At 37.4% G+C, this 15,861-nt stretch overlaps 1 protein-coding gene across 2 annotated transcripts in view; it reads right to left on the reverse strand.

Moving 5' to 3' along the window:
* The window catches only part of SHPRH (SNF2 histone linker PHD RING helicase), a 44,609-nt gene that overhangs the window by 25,100 nt on the left and 3,648 nt on the right, over positions 1 to 15,861 (reverse strand). The window contains exons 3-13 of one of the 2 annotated variants that reach the window (XM_083731598.1): positions 14,754 to 14,883; positions 12,955 to 13,173; positions 11,744 to 11,822; positions 10,939 to 11,089; positions 9,493 to 9,598; positions 8,216 to 8,472; positions 6,525 to 7,205; positions 5,669 to 5,920; positions 4,557 to 4,635; positions 2,636 to 2,799; positions 2,289 to 2,545 (exon numbers count right to left, since the gene is read on the reverse strand). In XM_083731598.1, coding sequence (XP_083587724.1) covers positions 2,289 to 2,545; positions 2,636 to 2,799; positions 4,557 to 4,635; positions 5,669 to 5,920; positions 6,525 to 7,205; positions 8,216 to 8,472; positions 9,493 to 9,598; positions 10,939 to 11,089; positions 11,744 to 11,822; positions 12,955 to 13,173; positions 14,754 to 14,883 — 2,375 coding nt within the window. Of the gene's footprint in view, positions 1 to 2,288; positions 2,546 to 2,635; positions 2,800 to 4,556; positions 4,636 to 5,668; positions 5,921 to 6,524; positions 7,206 to 8,215; positions 8,473 to 9,492; positions 9,599 to 10,938; positions 11,090 to 11,743; positions 11,826 to 12,954; positions 13,174 to 14,753; positions 14,884 to 15,861 lie in introns of both variants that reach the window. The other variant, XM_083731597.1, reaches the window with a different exon arrangement.

The following is a 15,861-nucleotide window of genomic DNA, read 5'->3' on the forward strand; positions in this document are numbered from 1 at the left end:
CAGAACAAAATAAGGATACAATCCTTGCCTAGATGCCTTGTAATCCACACTATATGCAAAAGTGTGGTGAGAGACTATAATGACTGACTTGACATGACCAAGCAACATGACCTTAGTGACACAACAAATAGTGGAATGGCACTGCTAGCCTACAGGAGAGGGGGACAAGTAACTGCAGTTGGGATTGTTACCCTGAAGAAGGGTCTCCTCCTTTTCCCCCAGTCCATGCTGCTCAAGGTCTCATGATGCCATTGGCGAAGCCAAATAATCTTCATTATTTGACACACAGCCCCAAACTCTCCACTGGACCTGCTATGCCGGCCCATGGAGAAGGGAGAAACACTTAAAAAACATTCCAGTCTGGGCTTGTTGATGGTGACAACGTTCAACTCAGCTCCTTGCTTTTTTTAAAAAAATTAAATGGTGTGGACAGTACACTGCTATCTCATAATCTGATGAAAAGTGGAATGAGAAGGAACAGAAACCTGCAGAAGGCTTCCAGGTAGAAGCACCCTAACAGAGAAGCAGACTGTTCTAAGAATATAAGAGGAGCCCATCTGGACCAGAGCAAAGGCTATCTAGTCTCGCATTCTGTTCTCACCGAGCCAGCCAGATTATCTATGAAGTCCACAAGCAGGATATGAGAGCAACAGTACTCTCATGTTCACATTCCCCAGGCACAATACAGGGCCAGAGTGGGAGAAACAGAGAAAGTAGTCATTGTTCACTGTCAGGTTCAAATTGTAAAAATAAAAATAAAAATGCTGATTTCTAAAAGATATGCTGTGAGGAAAAGGATATATATTGAACAACAAGCAAAGAAACCTGATGTCATTCTATATCTAAACCAAGAGACTGGTCCAGGCTATTATGTGGATAAAAGACAACCTGGGGACCCCAGCTTCACAGAGGGCAGGATAGAAAAGCAACAGTGAACTAGCTTGCTAACCTGATAGAGACGATGGGTTCATTGTTTCTATTATTCAGAAGCTCTAGCACTGTGACATGGACACAGAATAGGATAGCCACATGTAATTTCAACCATTTGTTGTAAAAATGGACTATTGCTCTCAGACAAAAAGAGCTTAGAAACAGATCCTTTTTCTGCAGTCCTTTTTATGGGAACTACTTGTTTTGTTACTGTACTCCTCCTTTACTGAAGTGGCTATGTTGCTGCTACGCATGAACATTCCACTGAATATAGGTTGCTGGGACAGATAAAACCCTTCAGTTAAAATTAAAGCTGCTTTATTTCACCGACACATTTCCTGAACTTGCTGGATCAACTTAAACACCAAAGAGTTAGTGGCAATATTCTGCTCCCAATACAAGCTAGTATTATATTTCTAGGCTGTGGTAGTATGAATATGAATAGTCAACATCAGTTGCCATACTGTTATGCTATTTCTTCTCACAGCAGAGTATAGAAACATATAATCTGTAGAGTTGAAAAGGATTAATCAATCAGTACTATTACTTGTTGGTTGCAGATCAAAATGTGAATTTCAATTGGTGGTGTGTGCAGTAAAAGATTCTTCAGCACTGTTCGATTTATGGTAAACAAACAGTCTTGAGTCAAGAGCAAAGACCAAACAGGTCAATGGATCCCAACTACAGTTAGGCTAAACCTATCTGCATGGTTTAGATCTATTTATTTCTTTGCTCAGTTAGTTGTCTCAGAATACTATAAGTTAAAGATAATTAAAATTAAAAGATTTGATATCTTTTCATTCATAGCCTTGGATCAAAAGCTGCTCTTTTGCAAGCAAAGGGCACCTCTTCTTCCTTCCTCACTTTCCACTAATTTTCCCTTCCTACTACAACCTCACTTGCACTTTGTTGATCCAAGTCACAATGATTAAAAACATGGAGTGGGATCTTAGTTTTGCATGTTATCTGACATTTGAACCTCAACAACTATCTTTAATGTTCCATCAGGTGAGGTAACAAGACCACAGCAGGTTGCACAGATGTATGTATGTCTTGCTTTGTATGCAGAATATACAGGGTATTTTCAAACGCTGTCTTGTAAGTATAAATTCAACTTCACAAGTACTCTGCTATTTCTAGAGTCACTGCCTGGAATATGAAGTCCAAATGAATAACAAATAGCTTTCTCTTTCATATACCAAACTGGTGAATTTCACTCACCAACTGACTTTAGAGTAACTACAGAAAAAGCCCAACCTTTACATTTCAAAATTGTAAATCTACCCAGAAGTAAGCCCCGCTGACCCAGGTACATCAGTATGAGAGGTCGAGTCACTTTAAGAATAAATGTAATTAACCTTTTCTGCAGTGGGAGGAATTCTCCACGTACAGCTTGCGGGTGACAGCAGGCCTGCCTCAAGCGCAACAAAGGGTACAGAATGGAAGCAACAGTCCTCCGATCCAAGCTGCTAAGCTTGAGGGACCAATCAGAAATCTTCCTGAGTTTTGCCAGAGCATCCTGGCAGCAGACCTCATGTTGGCGATGATAAAAGTGTCTCTCCACAGGAGAAAAATAGAGCCAGTGTGTATCTTCTGTCTGAGCAGGGATCTGAATCTAATAATAAAATGAAACGACAAATGAGTAACTCAAGTATTGGGTGAAAAATGTCGTCTATGAACATATTCTTAGAACTTGTGTGTTTACTTGGTCAATCACGTCCTTCTTTGCTGACCTCCACATTATCTTGGCTATGAAGTTGTAAAGAGGCTGTGTGTTTTTCCTGCAGTATGGTCGATACAGAAGCTGATCCCACCAATATTTGACCCAGTAAGGATCAGCTCCAAGGAACAGTACTAATCCATATAAATCTATGACAAAGGAACAGCACATTTTACTGCATGCAAGAAATACTTTTTTTAAAAAAAAAAAGCTTATACACAATTCAACTTAGCTAAGCCTGACAAGTTAAATTGCTTCACGCTTTCTTTCTTTGGGGAGGAGAGATGGAACTTGGGTGCTGCATATACAACCAAATCTTTGTGAAAGCGTAAAATAAGCAGCACATCCCCTTATAAGTATCACACAGAGTCCATCAGCAATTTCAAAGCACTGACATTTTTCAAAATCTGGGCTTCAATCACAAATGTACGGTAAATTTTATATGGAAGTTCATGGAAGGATAGTTTCCAGTTTCGTCCTAATTCTTAGGAGGCTTTCCTGAACAAGGATTACTACATGGTGGCAATGATAGAGGGTAGAAAATTTTCCAGTGCTTAAAAAAATATTTTTGTTGTTGCCATTTCTTAAGTTTACTTCTAAAAACGAATAGATGCCAATTGTAAATGCAATTATTAGGTGCTCATAATCCAGTGTTGGCCAAACTTGGGTCTCCAGCTGTTTTTGGACTACAACTCCCATCATCCCTAGCTAACAGGACCAGTGGTCAGGGATAATGGGAACTGTAGTCCCCAAACAGCTGGAGACCCAAGTTTGGCCAACACGGTCATAATCTATAATACTGTAGATCAAAAAGTTGGAGTTCATCCTGTTTTAGAGAAGGTCCCACTTCCCTTGATTAATGAAGTTCACACTTTGGGAGTAATCCTGGAAACTGGATACACAGGGAACAGGTTGTTGCTGGAACTATATTTCCATAGCTTTGGCTAGTATGTCAACTACATCCTTTACTTGAGATACGGATTTGGCCAAGGCAACACATGCCCTAGTTAGTAGAACCTGGTGCCATGCAATGAAGCTGAATGTCAGAAGATTCATGAGAAACAAAAGGTAGCATTTCTTCATACCGCACCCAACTTAACTCTGGAATTTACTACCACAAGATGGAGTCTTAAAAACAGGGTTATACCCATGAAATATAAGGTTATAAATGACTACCTGCCATGTACCTCTAGTACTGGAGGCAACATGCCTCTGAATAACAGTTTCTAGGGAACACAAGTGGAGAAACTGCTGATGTGCTCATGTCCTGTTTGTGGGCATCCCATAGGCATCTGGTTGGCTACTGTGAAAATAGGATGCTGGGCTCTACGTACATTTGGACTACTGCAGTTGGTCCAAAATGCTGCAGCCAGACTGCTAACTGGAGTAGCTGATAAAGAGTGTGTGACTCTGATCACAACAAATGAATTGATTTCAAAATAGTTTCCAAGCACAAATCAAAGTAGGGCTGCTTTTGACCATTAAAGTCCTAAATGTCTTGTCATCAGTGCACCTGAAGGACTGCCTGCTCCAATACAAACTTGCCTGGGCATTAAGATCTGCAAATGAGGTCACTGTCCGTATCTCACCAATGTCATAGGTACATTTGGTGGGAACATAAGAGAAGACCTACTTGTAGGTACAATTAGTACTGTTTTTGTTTTTTTGTGCTGCTTTTTTCTTTGGTATGTGATTTTTAAGGTGTATTTTAAATATGCTTTAGTTTGCACTTGATGGATTCTCTTTTATTATTAGCTGTCTTAACAATATGCTGTTGGATAGCCAGGACACAAATATTCTGGATTTTAAAAAAAGAATTGCTTTCTAGAAGGGAGTTTGGACCAAAATACCCTTGCCATTACTGCATGCTTGTTGATACAGAAAGAAGATTAGCTAAACTATTCACCTTCCAATCCTCGTTGCACTGGTGTGCCACTGACACACCAGCGATTGATTCCACTCAAACGGAGAGCCATTTCTGCAGCCTAATAAAATATTATAGAAAATATAATTAAAGCCCATGACTACTAGGAACAACCTCATGCTTAGCCCAAAAATAATAAGCAATACTAAGGGTCCACCTGCCACCACGCTTTCTAAATGTACTTCCTACATGACTTGAAGGGCAAGGATGAATACCAGAATGGTAAGTGAAGACTAACTGCTTTAGGAAATTGACGAGATGGTAGTTTCCCACCTTTCTATTTCATCCCCCTATAGAGACCAACCAGTAGAAAGAGTCCTAGTGAAAAATGCTCAGCTGGAATATCCCAACAATCTGCACAGTCCACACTACTATAGCTCAGTTTTGTGAACAGGGAAGGGGTGAAATAGGCTGAACATTTGAGCAATGTAAACAGAAGTATTGAGACAGCATTCCATTTCTATTTTCCTACTCAGGTGAGTTCCTGGCCTGCCATCATTACTGCATCTTGCCATCAGAACAAAGCCCCTTATATTCACAGACACGGTGTGAATACTTTTCCATAGCTTCTCGTTTCTTCAAACCGTAACACTTTTACACAAATATGCAATGTCATCCACCAAGAAATTCCTTTACTGGAGGTGAGCAGGTACTCACAGCAGTACCGCTTTGCAAATAGCTGAAATGGTCCTGCTTAATATTTCTTAATGTCAATAAAGACCGTTTTACAGCTTCTAGACCCAAGGGCAGACCCTCTGCCTGTTTAGATAGGCACTGAAACAGACTAACATCTTGCTTTCAACTATCAAGCAGTGTAATATACATGATGACCTAGTTCTTTAAACTGTCAGAATACATTGTGTTAAGAGATTAAATAATAAAAAAGTACTAAGCTTCATAGCAAGTCAAACCTCTGGCAGATAAAACATTTAGTAACACCTCCAAGGGAAACTATATTAGTCACTTCAGAAGAATAAATGTCAAGGTCAAATTTATATGCCCGCGTGTTAAAAGGGTATACAAGTAGGCTTTTTCATTTGCTTTTATGTTGTACATGTTCAAGAGGGTCATACCCAAGCAATGTTCATTCTCACCTTTGCAGTGGTGCATTCAACCATCTGTGCTTCATCCAGGCAAATTCTCCACCACTCCACAGCTACCAAGGGACTTGGGATAGCCATATAACGCTTCTGGTTCCTGAAACGGCGTCCATCTTCACTATTACTATGAGGAATGTCCACATAGTTCAGTTCACTACGAAGGACATCATATGTGGTGATCACTACTTCCTGCTCTGCCAAGATGTGAGGCTGCAAGAAACCATGCTTCTTCACTCCTTGATAAACCTGCATAAATTTGGGCACAATGTACATGAGAGAAAGCATTGACAATTAAATTGAGGGAGGGGGAGAGACACACAACACTGAGAAGCTGAAAATTTCCTGCCTTGCAAGAGGATTTTAACACTATGATGACAGCTTTATTCACAGTTAAGCATGCTGTAGTTAAAAAAATGTAGGTTCTCTATAACTTGGCTCTCAAGTTTCATGACAGAAATGACTGCTAAATCAAGAACTGACTACTTTAGAAACAAAGATTTACAAGAAATAATCTGTTTCAGAAGGTAAGAGGAAGTTCTGTGACAAAAGGAGCATTTGCATGAACAATTTTGTTGGATACAGCCCTTGATTTACATTGCCATTTTTTTCCTTGTTGATTTTAAATCACTGATTTAAATTGTCTTAATATAAATCAATCTATCCTGCAAAAAAATATCTTAAGGATTACTACCAATATAAAAATGTACTGAAATGCTGGACATTTATTTTAACAACTACCCAGGAGTGATTTTTTTTTCATTCTACTCACTTAATAACTGCATTTGCTACACTCTACCTCAACATAGTATACTTCCCCTATTGGTTGCTGTGAAACAACACCTTTTCTTACCAACACTCGAAGAGAAGATGATCTCACGTGCCTGTTAATCTCATCAACCCACTGGTGGCAGATAGAACTTGGAGAGATTATCAGAGTAGCTCCTGTTGGAACTGGTTTCATTGCTACAAGGCAATGGGGACAGTAAAAGGGCTTGATCTTTAGATTTTCTTCTTTGTAGTTCACACACTCAGCATGCTGCCACAGGTGGCAGTTCAGGCACTGCACACGGGCCTTATAGTCAACCAAGCCAAGCTCACCACATATGCATTCAAAGCGATAATCAGAGGTATTGAATGGAAAAATAGAACCAGGATGTGGTACAAAAATGCTAGTGTGTTCTTGAGAGGCTGGAGGCTGCCCTTCTGAGTTGTCTTGCTGCTCTTCCGCTTCATCATCTTTTTTAGAAATGTCAGTAGAATACGTTTTGTTTTTTGAAATAGGCCTATTTTCTTGCAAGTCAGAAGTTCTATGCAGAGAATCTTCTTGCATTATCCAGCCCTTAGGATCCATTTCTGATTTTGTATTATCTTTGCTTCTTGTACAGTAATCATGCTCTTCTGCTGTGATGTCTACTGCCTGAGATAGTTTAAGACCATTTGGATAGCACGTGCCCTCATCTCCCAATTCTTTGGTTTCATTCTTATTTTCTGGTAAGTTTTTCTTCTGAACCCTAGCTGAAGTTTTTATTTTCTAAAACAAACAAACAAATAAAATAAAATAAACTTATTTTGCTTCATAAAAACACTCTGGATTAAATCAAACACTTGATTAGGAGGCACAAGGGAAGGGGAGCTGGAAAAGTCCCAATGTGCATGCTACATTCTGTGCATGTTTGGAACAAAATACACTTTCAGGATACTGAGTAGACTTTTACAAGACTTTTTAAAGGGAGTTCCAAACAAAGGAACACACACACACACACACTTACTAGGGGTTGCCACCCCTGCTCTGTTCACCAACCCCTTTGCCCTTCCCACACACCTAACCAACCCCACCGCCCTTTTATATCTCAACCCTTACCTGCCCAACTACTGTGTGAAGGGCTTTCCCCATTAAACTCTGCTACAGCAACCCACCCCTTCCAATAAACAGCTCACTGATAGGTTGCCGATCAGTGGCCATGCAAATTGCAGAGTGTTGACACCTTACATTTTAATGCATATAGGAATATATATATAAATATGTGTGCGTTATACATTTTCAGTTCTTTTTGTCCTCTAATTCAGCACTGCAGTTTAACACTGAGAAACTACACCCCAAACTACAATGCAACACATCTGTAATTCATTAAACAGTGTAATAGCATTACACCCAAGAGATCTACTGCACATTATAAGTACATTCATCCTCATTATCAGCCATTGGGGTTCATACCCAGTTCTCCCTGGCCTAAATTACATGCAATTATTTCAACCCATTAAAATGTTCAGGGATTGATATGAAGATATCTCACAACAACTTTTGAGACTACTGTCATTAAAGCAGATGGCGGAAAATATCCAATGGCAAATCCAGATAAGATTTCCTACACAACGATTACCCCCTGAATTCTATCAACTCTTGTTCAAACTGACTTAGCTGATCTGTTCTCATTTGCTCCCTTTCCCAAAACTACTATAATGGACTTATCAAAAGAGAAAATCAAAACACTTAAACAGAAATTATTCCCTCCATGGATTAAAAAAAACCTCCCAGGTTACCTCTTTTTTGAATTTATTACAAAATTTCTGTTCCTTGTAGTTTCTGCCCAGCTTGAAAGAACCAGCAAGACCATGACCTTTGACCTGTTCCACTACCTTCTCTGCAATTAATTTTTCCAGAGTCCTTTTAAGAATGCGACGGTTTCTGTGTGTGTCGTACTTGTATATGGCATGGACATACTTAAAAATTGCCACAATAGATGCTCCCTTCTTCACATTCATTTCTTTTATAGCTGTTAAGAGCATCACTCGCAAACCTATTGTGAAGGCATAAATATCTACGATAAGGAGTTGTGCAAAAAGAGGTCACAAAATAATGTTAAGAGTTTAACAGTATTTATGTATTTATTTAGGAATCACTTTCTATAAAAATATCTCAAAGTGATGGACAATTTCAAATCCAATACAATACTAATGCAGCACTGACTATTCTTTTTTATTGATGTAACATTAATTTTCACCTATAATCAATTCTGCAAAACTAGTTATTAGGAAAAGTTAACAAAATCAAAGGAACCTATTGCAGTATTTAAAATATTTTTTGGGGGGAAATCAATTTAGGACCTGATGTGAAAAGCATCATTATCATATACTAAAAACTCAATAAATAAAGATAAATCTGGGGGGCTTGGTAGTAAATGCTTTATTCATTACATATATGCTACAAATGATTTTCATGTTAAAAGATTTTTTTTTTTTTTAAAGACCACAACCCATTTTTCCTTCGATCTCATGCAAGCCTCAACAACTACTCAACAGTGTTCCCTAATGTATGCTTGAGACATCTGAATGAGTCCCCCTACTGATATGGGAACCATGTCTGCATCTGTGTATCAAAGTAAAAGGTAACACGTGCAATGCTAATACATGGACTTTGGCTCTTCTGTAATATACAGAAATCTGAAATATGTCCTGCAGTACTGATCTGTCAGTTATTTTATATTATATTATCAATCTCTGCAATCATTTTTATGCAGCAATAAATGTAGCTGCAACATATTTGCACCAAATTGGTACAAAGAATAGTAGGAAACAAAGGCAGAATGTATATACACATAGTGTATAATGGCAAATAAATATTGGCCTGGCTGTGCTGTAAGGCTTTTAAATATTTTGTTTTCAACAAAGTTCTACCACTCTTTGCCCACAAATTCAAAGTAGTCTAGTTAGATGTTTCTGCAGGAAGGAGCCTTTAGACCCAGTACCAACTCTACTGTGAATGGTACATATTTCTTATTATTGCTTCTGGCAAATTAAACCTACTGAAGAACACTTACTAGGATAGTGCACTTTTTCCTTCAATTTAAGTTCCATTTTCTTTATGCTTTTCTTTTTGCTTCCTTCACTAGGTTGAGGCGGAACAAAGAAGTTTACCAAAAAACCCTAAGAGATAATTTTAACAATATCAGATTTATGTTCAGCTACCATGCTGACCTGCTTCACAAAATTAACATTTGCATCACTGAGTCTGACGAACAATTAATGTATCTTAAACAAACATGCCAAGAATATTTGAATATTAACTACTGACTCTCCGGTTTTGAAAACACATAGAAAAACTAAGGCTGGGGATGTAATGCTTGCTGTGACAATGCAATGGCAAACAGTAACAATTCACTAAAAATATGGTTAAGATTGGTGATATCATCAGATATCCCAGCTGAAGTGAAAAACTAATATTTAAAGGTATTTAAAACTTTGGTGGTGTGCAGGAGGAGAGAAGAGGGAAAATTCCACCAGATAAGCAGAAGTCTTTGTACAAAAGGAACGACATCATGGGACAAAATGAGAGTTTGATAATGACCAACATAAAATAGTAAAAGAAAAAGTTAATAATAAATTGACTGGGCACAGAGAAAATATTAATTTGCTATTACCAGATTGGCCCTAGTATATAGAATATGAGCTACAGCAATGCACAGGTATGAGGCAAGGTCTTCAAAACATAGAAAAAAACACATAAGGTTGTACATTGACCTGGAATTTGTTGTTCTAGTAATTTACAAATAAAGATCATCTCTCAATAAGCTTAGCCTAGTGAATGCTGTATATTTTGCTTGGCCCTGGGAGAAGTGCATAAATTTTGTCAACAAAAACAATTTCCCTGACTTTCATGAACCCTCTTCTGTGAAACTTGGTGCTTCTAAAATTGTCTAATACTAAATTTATTATGATCAACCAGATTATGTAGGTTGTATATCAATTTGTTCAATTCAGGAGCTTCAATTCTGGACCAATTTGTCATTTGGTGCTAGATGGTAACCTGTAATCTATTGTATAATAGTAAGAACTTCAGTTGAAAAAAATCAGGCATGTCGAAAGAGAAGCATACAACATAAATCCGAGACTGAGTGGTAAATTCTTGCTCAATTTATGCAAAGATTTTAAAGTTGTATTTATTAATGCTGAAGATACACTGTTAAGCAACCAGTCCCATGTTTGTTTTTGTATAGATATGCTTAAACTCCCCCCCCCCCCCATTTTTAATAAAATGGGATTTGATTATGGATGGACATGAAACTAAAGACTTGCGGAAATGAAAAAAATGAATAATTTATTACGAACATAAACATAAAAGAGCAGTTCTAATAAACCCCTAGTTCAATGTTCTGCTACCAAGAATGGTCTCTTCTCCCTTCACCACCTACCCCGACAAGGACCAAATCACTTCTCGAGTATTGGAACCATTTGCTTCATTCCCACACCTACTACAAATTTCTCACCTCAGGTAACATCAGAGCATCCTGTTTAACATCCTTTCGAGTGTGTGTCAGGATAAGGGACAATACTTCTACTGTTTTTCCAAGGCCCATCTCATCTGCCAATATTCCTCCAGGCCACTGAGGCCCAGCAACTGGGCGTTCACGAATAATGCTGAAGACCAAAGATTCATCCTAGTTAAGAACATGTTATGTGTATGTATAATTTCTGATCACAAATTTAACAGAAGTAAATGACTACATTGGCATTTTCTGAAGTAGGTAACATTCTAGAAGTACGTGCATTTGGAGAAGGATCGTGGACAACCCAATCTCTAATATTTAAGATATACACATAACAAAATCCATCATAAGAGTTGCTTTAATCCTACACATTTTTTTAAGAACAGAAAGGAAACGATATATATTTCATTATCAATCAAGCACAGAATTAAATAAAAATGCTCATTTGCAAAACGAAGCAGGATCCAATATGCTTTCAAATTGGATGGGGAATCATGTGTTGAGATTTCTGTGTTGCAGGGGGTTGGTCTACATGACCCTCAGGGTCCCTTTCAAGTTACAATTCTATGGGTTATGAAATCACACTAACAGTTTTAATTCCTTTCCCTATCTTTGTCATATTTTCCTTTCTCATCTTCAGAAGTATTCAAAAGATATTTATATAATTTCTTATTGTTTAAATCTAGGAAATAGTCACATTAAGGCATTTTCATAAAACAAGAGCTGGAGTGATATTTATAGCATTAAACACAATTACTTAAATTGTATGCACTTTGGCTGTAATAATAAGACCAATAATCCTTACCAGCCAGTAAAAGGATTATAGTACAGTTTTAGTCCATCTAAAGTAATAAACTCTCTCCATAAGAAGTGGAGTGCATTTTCTACTGAGAGAAAGAAGAAAACAATGAGATTCATACAAATGCTACTCATATGATTTAAATTTATTTTGACTGCTTCTTCGCTTATCTTCAAAGTTGAAAGTACAGAAACTGAAGCTCCGAGGAATCTTATTTGATCATTCCACAATCCCTCGAGCCCTATGTTCGGTTACAGACCAATGCCCCTTCAGCTTCTATAAGATTAAATGAACCCAGTACAAATAAGTTACAAGACCCTTAAATGACCAGATTGCAAATCTGGATAACACCACCTCTTAGTACTTTATAGTGTTTTATGTACACAAATCCTTAATGTAATCCCATAAAGTAAACCAGCATTATTAAGCCCAGTTTTACAGATCAAGAAGCTTGAAAGACAACTTGTCCAAGTACATGCCTAAGACCAACTAGTGGGTTTATGATCATGATTAGATATGAACCAGAGACTTTCTGACCCACAGCTTACTCTCTTAGCTAGTGTGCTATGGTAGGTCTATTTTATTCCTTCTCAAGATAATCGTGTAAATTAAATAGGAACTATGAATCAAAGGTAATCTACAGAAACTAATTCTCAGAGCTCATAAGGTTTCCAGCGTTTAAGCCATCCCCAGATCCCAGTTGCCCTAAATGGAAATTTACATGGAGTACCTACTATATTCCAGAAAGAATAATCTAAGATTCAGGTTACATACATTTCCTGCCTACAGCATCAAGGAAATAAGCAATAACTAGGAAGGAAATTTCCAAAAATATAAATATGGAAGAGGGGGAATGAAATTTCCCTAAAGAGGGTTCTATTCATAATTAGCCACTTCTGAACCAAGTGATGCATATTAATGCCACACCTGCTATGTTAGAAACACAAACAACCCTTATGTTGTATATAAACTAAGTGCTGATATATGCAATATGAACATGTCTCAGATCAGCAATTCAGGATGCACAATGGGTTGTATTCATTGGCAACTTTGCCTTAGCAGAAAGCAGTTCTATTCACACAAGCAGGGCATCAAATTTTTGCTAGAGGTGGGGGAATTATGTGCGACTTTCTTATAAGTAATATATCATCATGAATTTCTATCAGTATCAACGTAATCAAGATATATATTTATGTTGCCTTTTTCTAGATACTTGCCATTGGTTGGTACATTTTTGAAGTTCTCACGTTGCAGCATCCAGTTTACAGCCTCAGTTTGGTATGGCCTCAATACAGGAATCAGTGCAGTGTGCTGTACGTTCTCCTTCAAAAACTGAATTTCTTTTTGGTGTGTATGCCTCACATAGTCATAAAGCTCTTCAATATTTTGCCGCTCTATATCTCTATCGGATTCCTCCTCATCTTCCTCCAGAATATCTAAAAGAACCGTATGGCACTGATTCACAGTCAGTAATGTTTGCAATACCTTAAACGTACTGCAATGAAGTAACAAAACAAATGGGTAAAAATTGTATCCCTGTACTAAGAAATATTAATCCAGTACCATGTTGTTGCCAATCTTAGGTACAATACCAAATAGTTCTTGGAGGGGAAGAAGAGAACTTGGGTCTCTTTTAAGATCAAAAACATGACCAATAAATAATACTAGGAACTGGCTAGAATACAATTTTTAAAGTACTGAGTTTGTTTTAAGAAATTATGATTTATTTCCATTATTTAAAAAGCTTACAGTACCAACATCAGTTCGCAATTTTTAAAAACAAAATCTTGATTTCATTCACAACACTTTCCTTGTACTTGGTGAACAGTGAAGGTGATAATATTATAATTAATGTGTTGATTAAATTTGCTACTGATGAACAAATCCTCTTGCAGCAGCTGTGATGCAGAAAACCAGATGCTATCCTTTAATAGCCAACCACTTCCCACCCTCACCATATGAAGTAAGAAAAATAAGTGGAGTGACTATGAACAGGGATAGGGTTGAGCAGAAGGAAGAGGAACATGTAAGGGCTTGAGCAAATGATGAAGGGAGAGAATGAAGAATCAAAAGACATTTAAAAATGCAAGGCCAAGTTATTTTTCTTCCACTCTCCTCTGCCATTTTGTGTGGGTCTCCACTGGTAATAATGTGCAACTTATGCATTGATTCACTATACTCAATCATCATTTTTTTTTCAACTTTACAAGCGAATTGTGACTATTTTACACATTATGAGCCAAGAATACATATATTTAACTAAAGATAGACATCTAAAAATGCACAAAACAGAGTTGTCGGTTTCATTTACTCAGCACAATTTCACCAATTTCAAAAGAAATCATGCCAATTTACATGACACATCTCTAGCAATATTGTGCAACCATTGACCATTTGGGTACAGTAGTTCGGACTGATGTTCTCTTCAGAGTCTGGAGGTCAAAACATTATCTTTATAATAAAGTTATTGCTTATTTTCATATGAATAAATATTATTAGCATAGATTTGACCAACATAGCACAGGTATTGCCTAGAGTCCAGGACCAACAATTGAATGATAGTGCAGGACATATAGGGATATATTTCTACATGATTCTGAATCATACATATTCTGCTCTTTATATAAAGGCACACCCAACTCTAGGCCATGTTTCCATATACCTTTATGTCATTTGGCAGGCATTTCATTTCTTTATTATCTCCAGAAACCTCACCCGAGCTGAATGAAGTATGCCCTGTTACTTTGCTGTACCAGAGAATGTTCTGTGTATGTATGCAGTTTACGCAAGTTAAAAGTATCAAAAGTCACCGACAAATGTGACAGATTTAAATAATTTATGGTCTGCTTCCCACACATTAAGAGAAGCTGAAACCTTCTTTACTCCAGAAACAGTATTTAGAAGATAAATTAAGGTCACCTAAATGTAACACCAAGATAAGAACATTTCCTCCAAAACTCATATATATGTTTTAATGGTATAACTAATATGTGTCAATATTATCAAATGAGATTACCTGGAATTATGAAGTGGTAGAATTTTTCCATCAGTTTTTGAATAAGTTGATTAGCTTTTTTTATTCTGCCACCACCATCACTAAGGAATTCTAGCTTGCTTAAGCCAACTTCAAGAAGATACATTCCAACCTGTGAATGTAATTTTTAGATGAATTTTGGAACGTGCAAGAAAAGGAGAAAAAATGTGAGAAAAAGATCATAAGCTTATTGGTGACTAAACTGGAATTCTAAACTTGCTTACCCATGAGCAAACCCCCCCCCCCACTGAATTTAATAGGACTTACTTCCACGTAAACAGGGCTAGAATTGCAGAGTTCATAGGTGACCACTTTGGCAACTTGTGGCTGAAGGACCAAATGATATGTTTGTGGGAGATCCATTATTAGATTTTCCATTATAATTATTTTCCCATAAGCACAGCCATGGATCAAAGCAACAATACGCAAGGAAAACAGTCTACCCAATGCCTAGATGCCTTATTTTATTTTTTGCTTGCTTGCTTTTATGTCCCACCTTTCCTCCAAGAAGCTCAGTGGTTCTCCATCTCTCCATTTTATCCTTATAACAACCTTGTGAAGTAGGCTAGGCTAAGAGACATTGACTGGCCCAAGGTCCCCTAGTGAGCTTCATGGCTAGAACCCTGGTCTCTCAGCTCTTAGTCAAAAACTGTAACCAATAAATCCTTCAGCCAACTGCTGTTTGAATTATGCCCAAAATCTAGATAGCAGACAGTGCAAATAAGTGACATTTACAACTCTGAAAATAATCCTACTTCCCTAATAACATAAACCTTCAGGTGTGAAATGTCAATGCTCTCTGTGGGAGCCCAAAGTCCATCAGATGTAAGCCTTAGTCAAGCATAAATTGGGGATTCTACATGTAATCCTGATTATAATGTAAACTACAGCTTCCTGGATACTAGGATATGCTAAACTAAATCTTACCAAAAAAACTACCTATAATGTTCATGTTGTAGGCAAGCATTTGGCTTACTTTTAATATTCATTGGACCAATCTTACATTGCAATCCTACACATATTTAGGATTATGTGCATAATGAACTCAATGGAATTTAATTCTGAATAAATATGCATGACAATATTGTTA

The sequence above is a fragment of the Podarcis gaigeae genome, assembly GCF_964106915.1.
Source record: "Podarcis gaigeae genome assembly, chromosome: 3".
NCBI classification, from domain to species: domain Eukaryota; kingdom Metazoa; phylum Chordata; class Lepidosauria; order Squamata; family Lacertidae; genus Podarcis; species Podarcis gaigeae.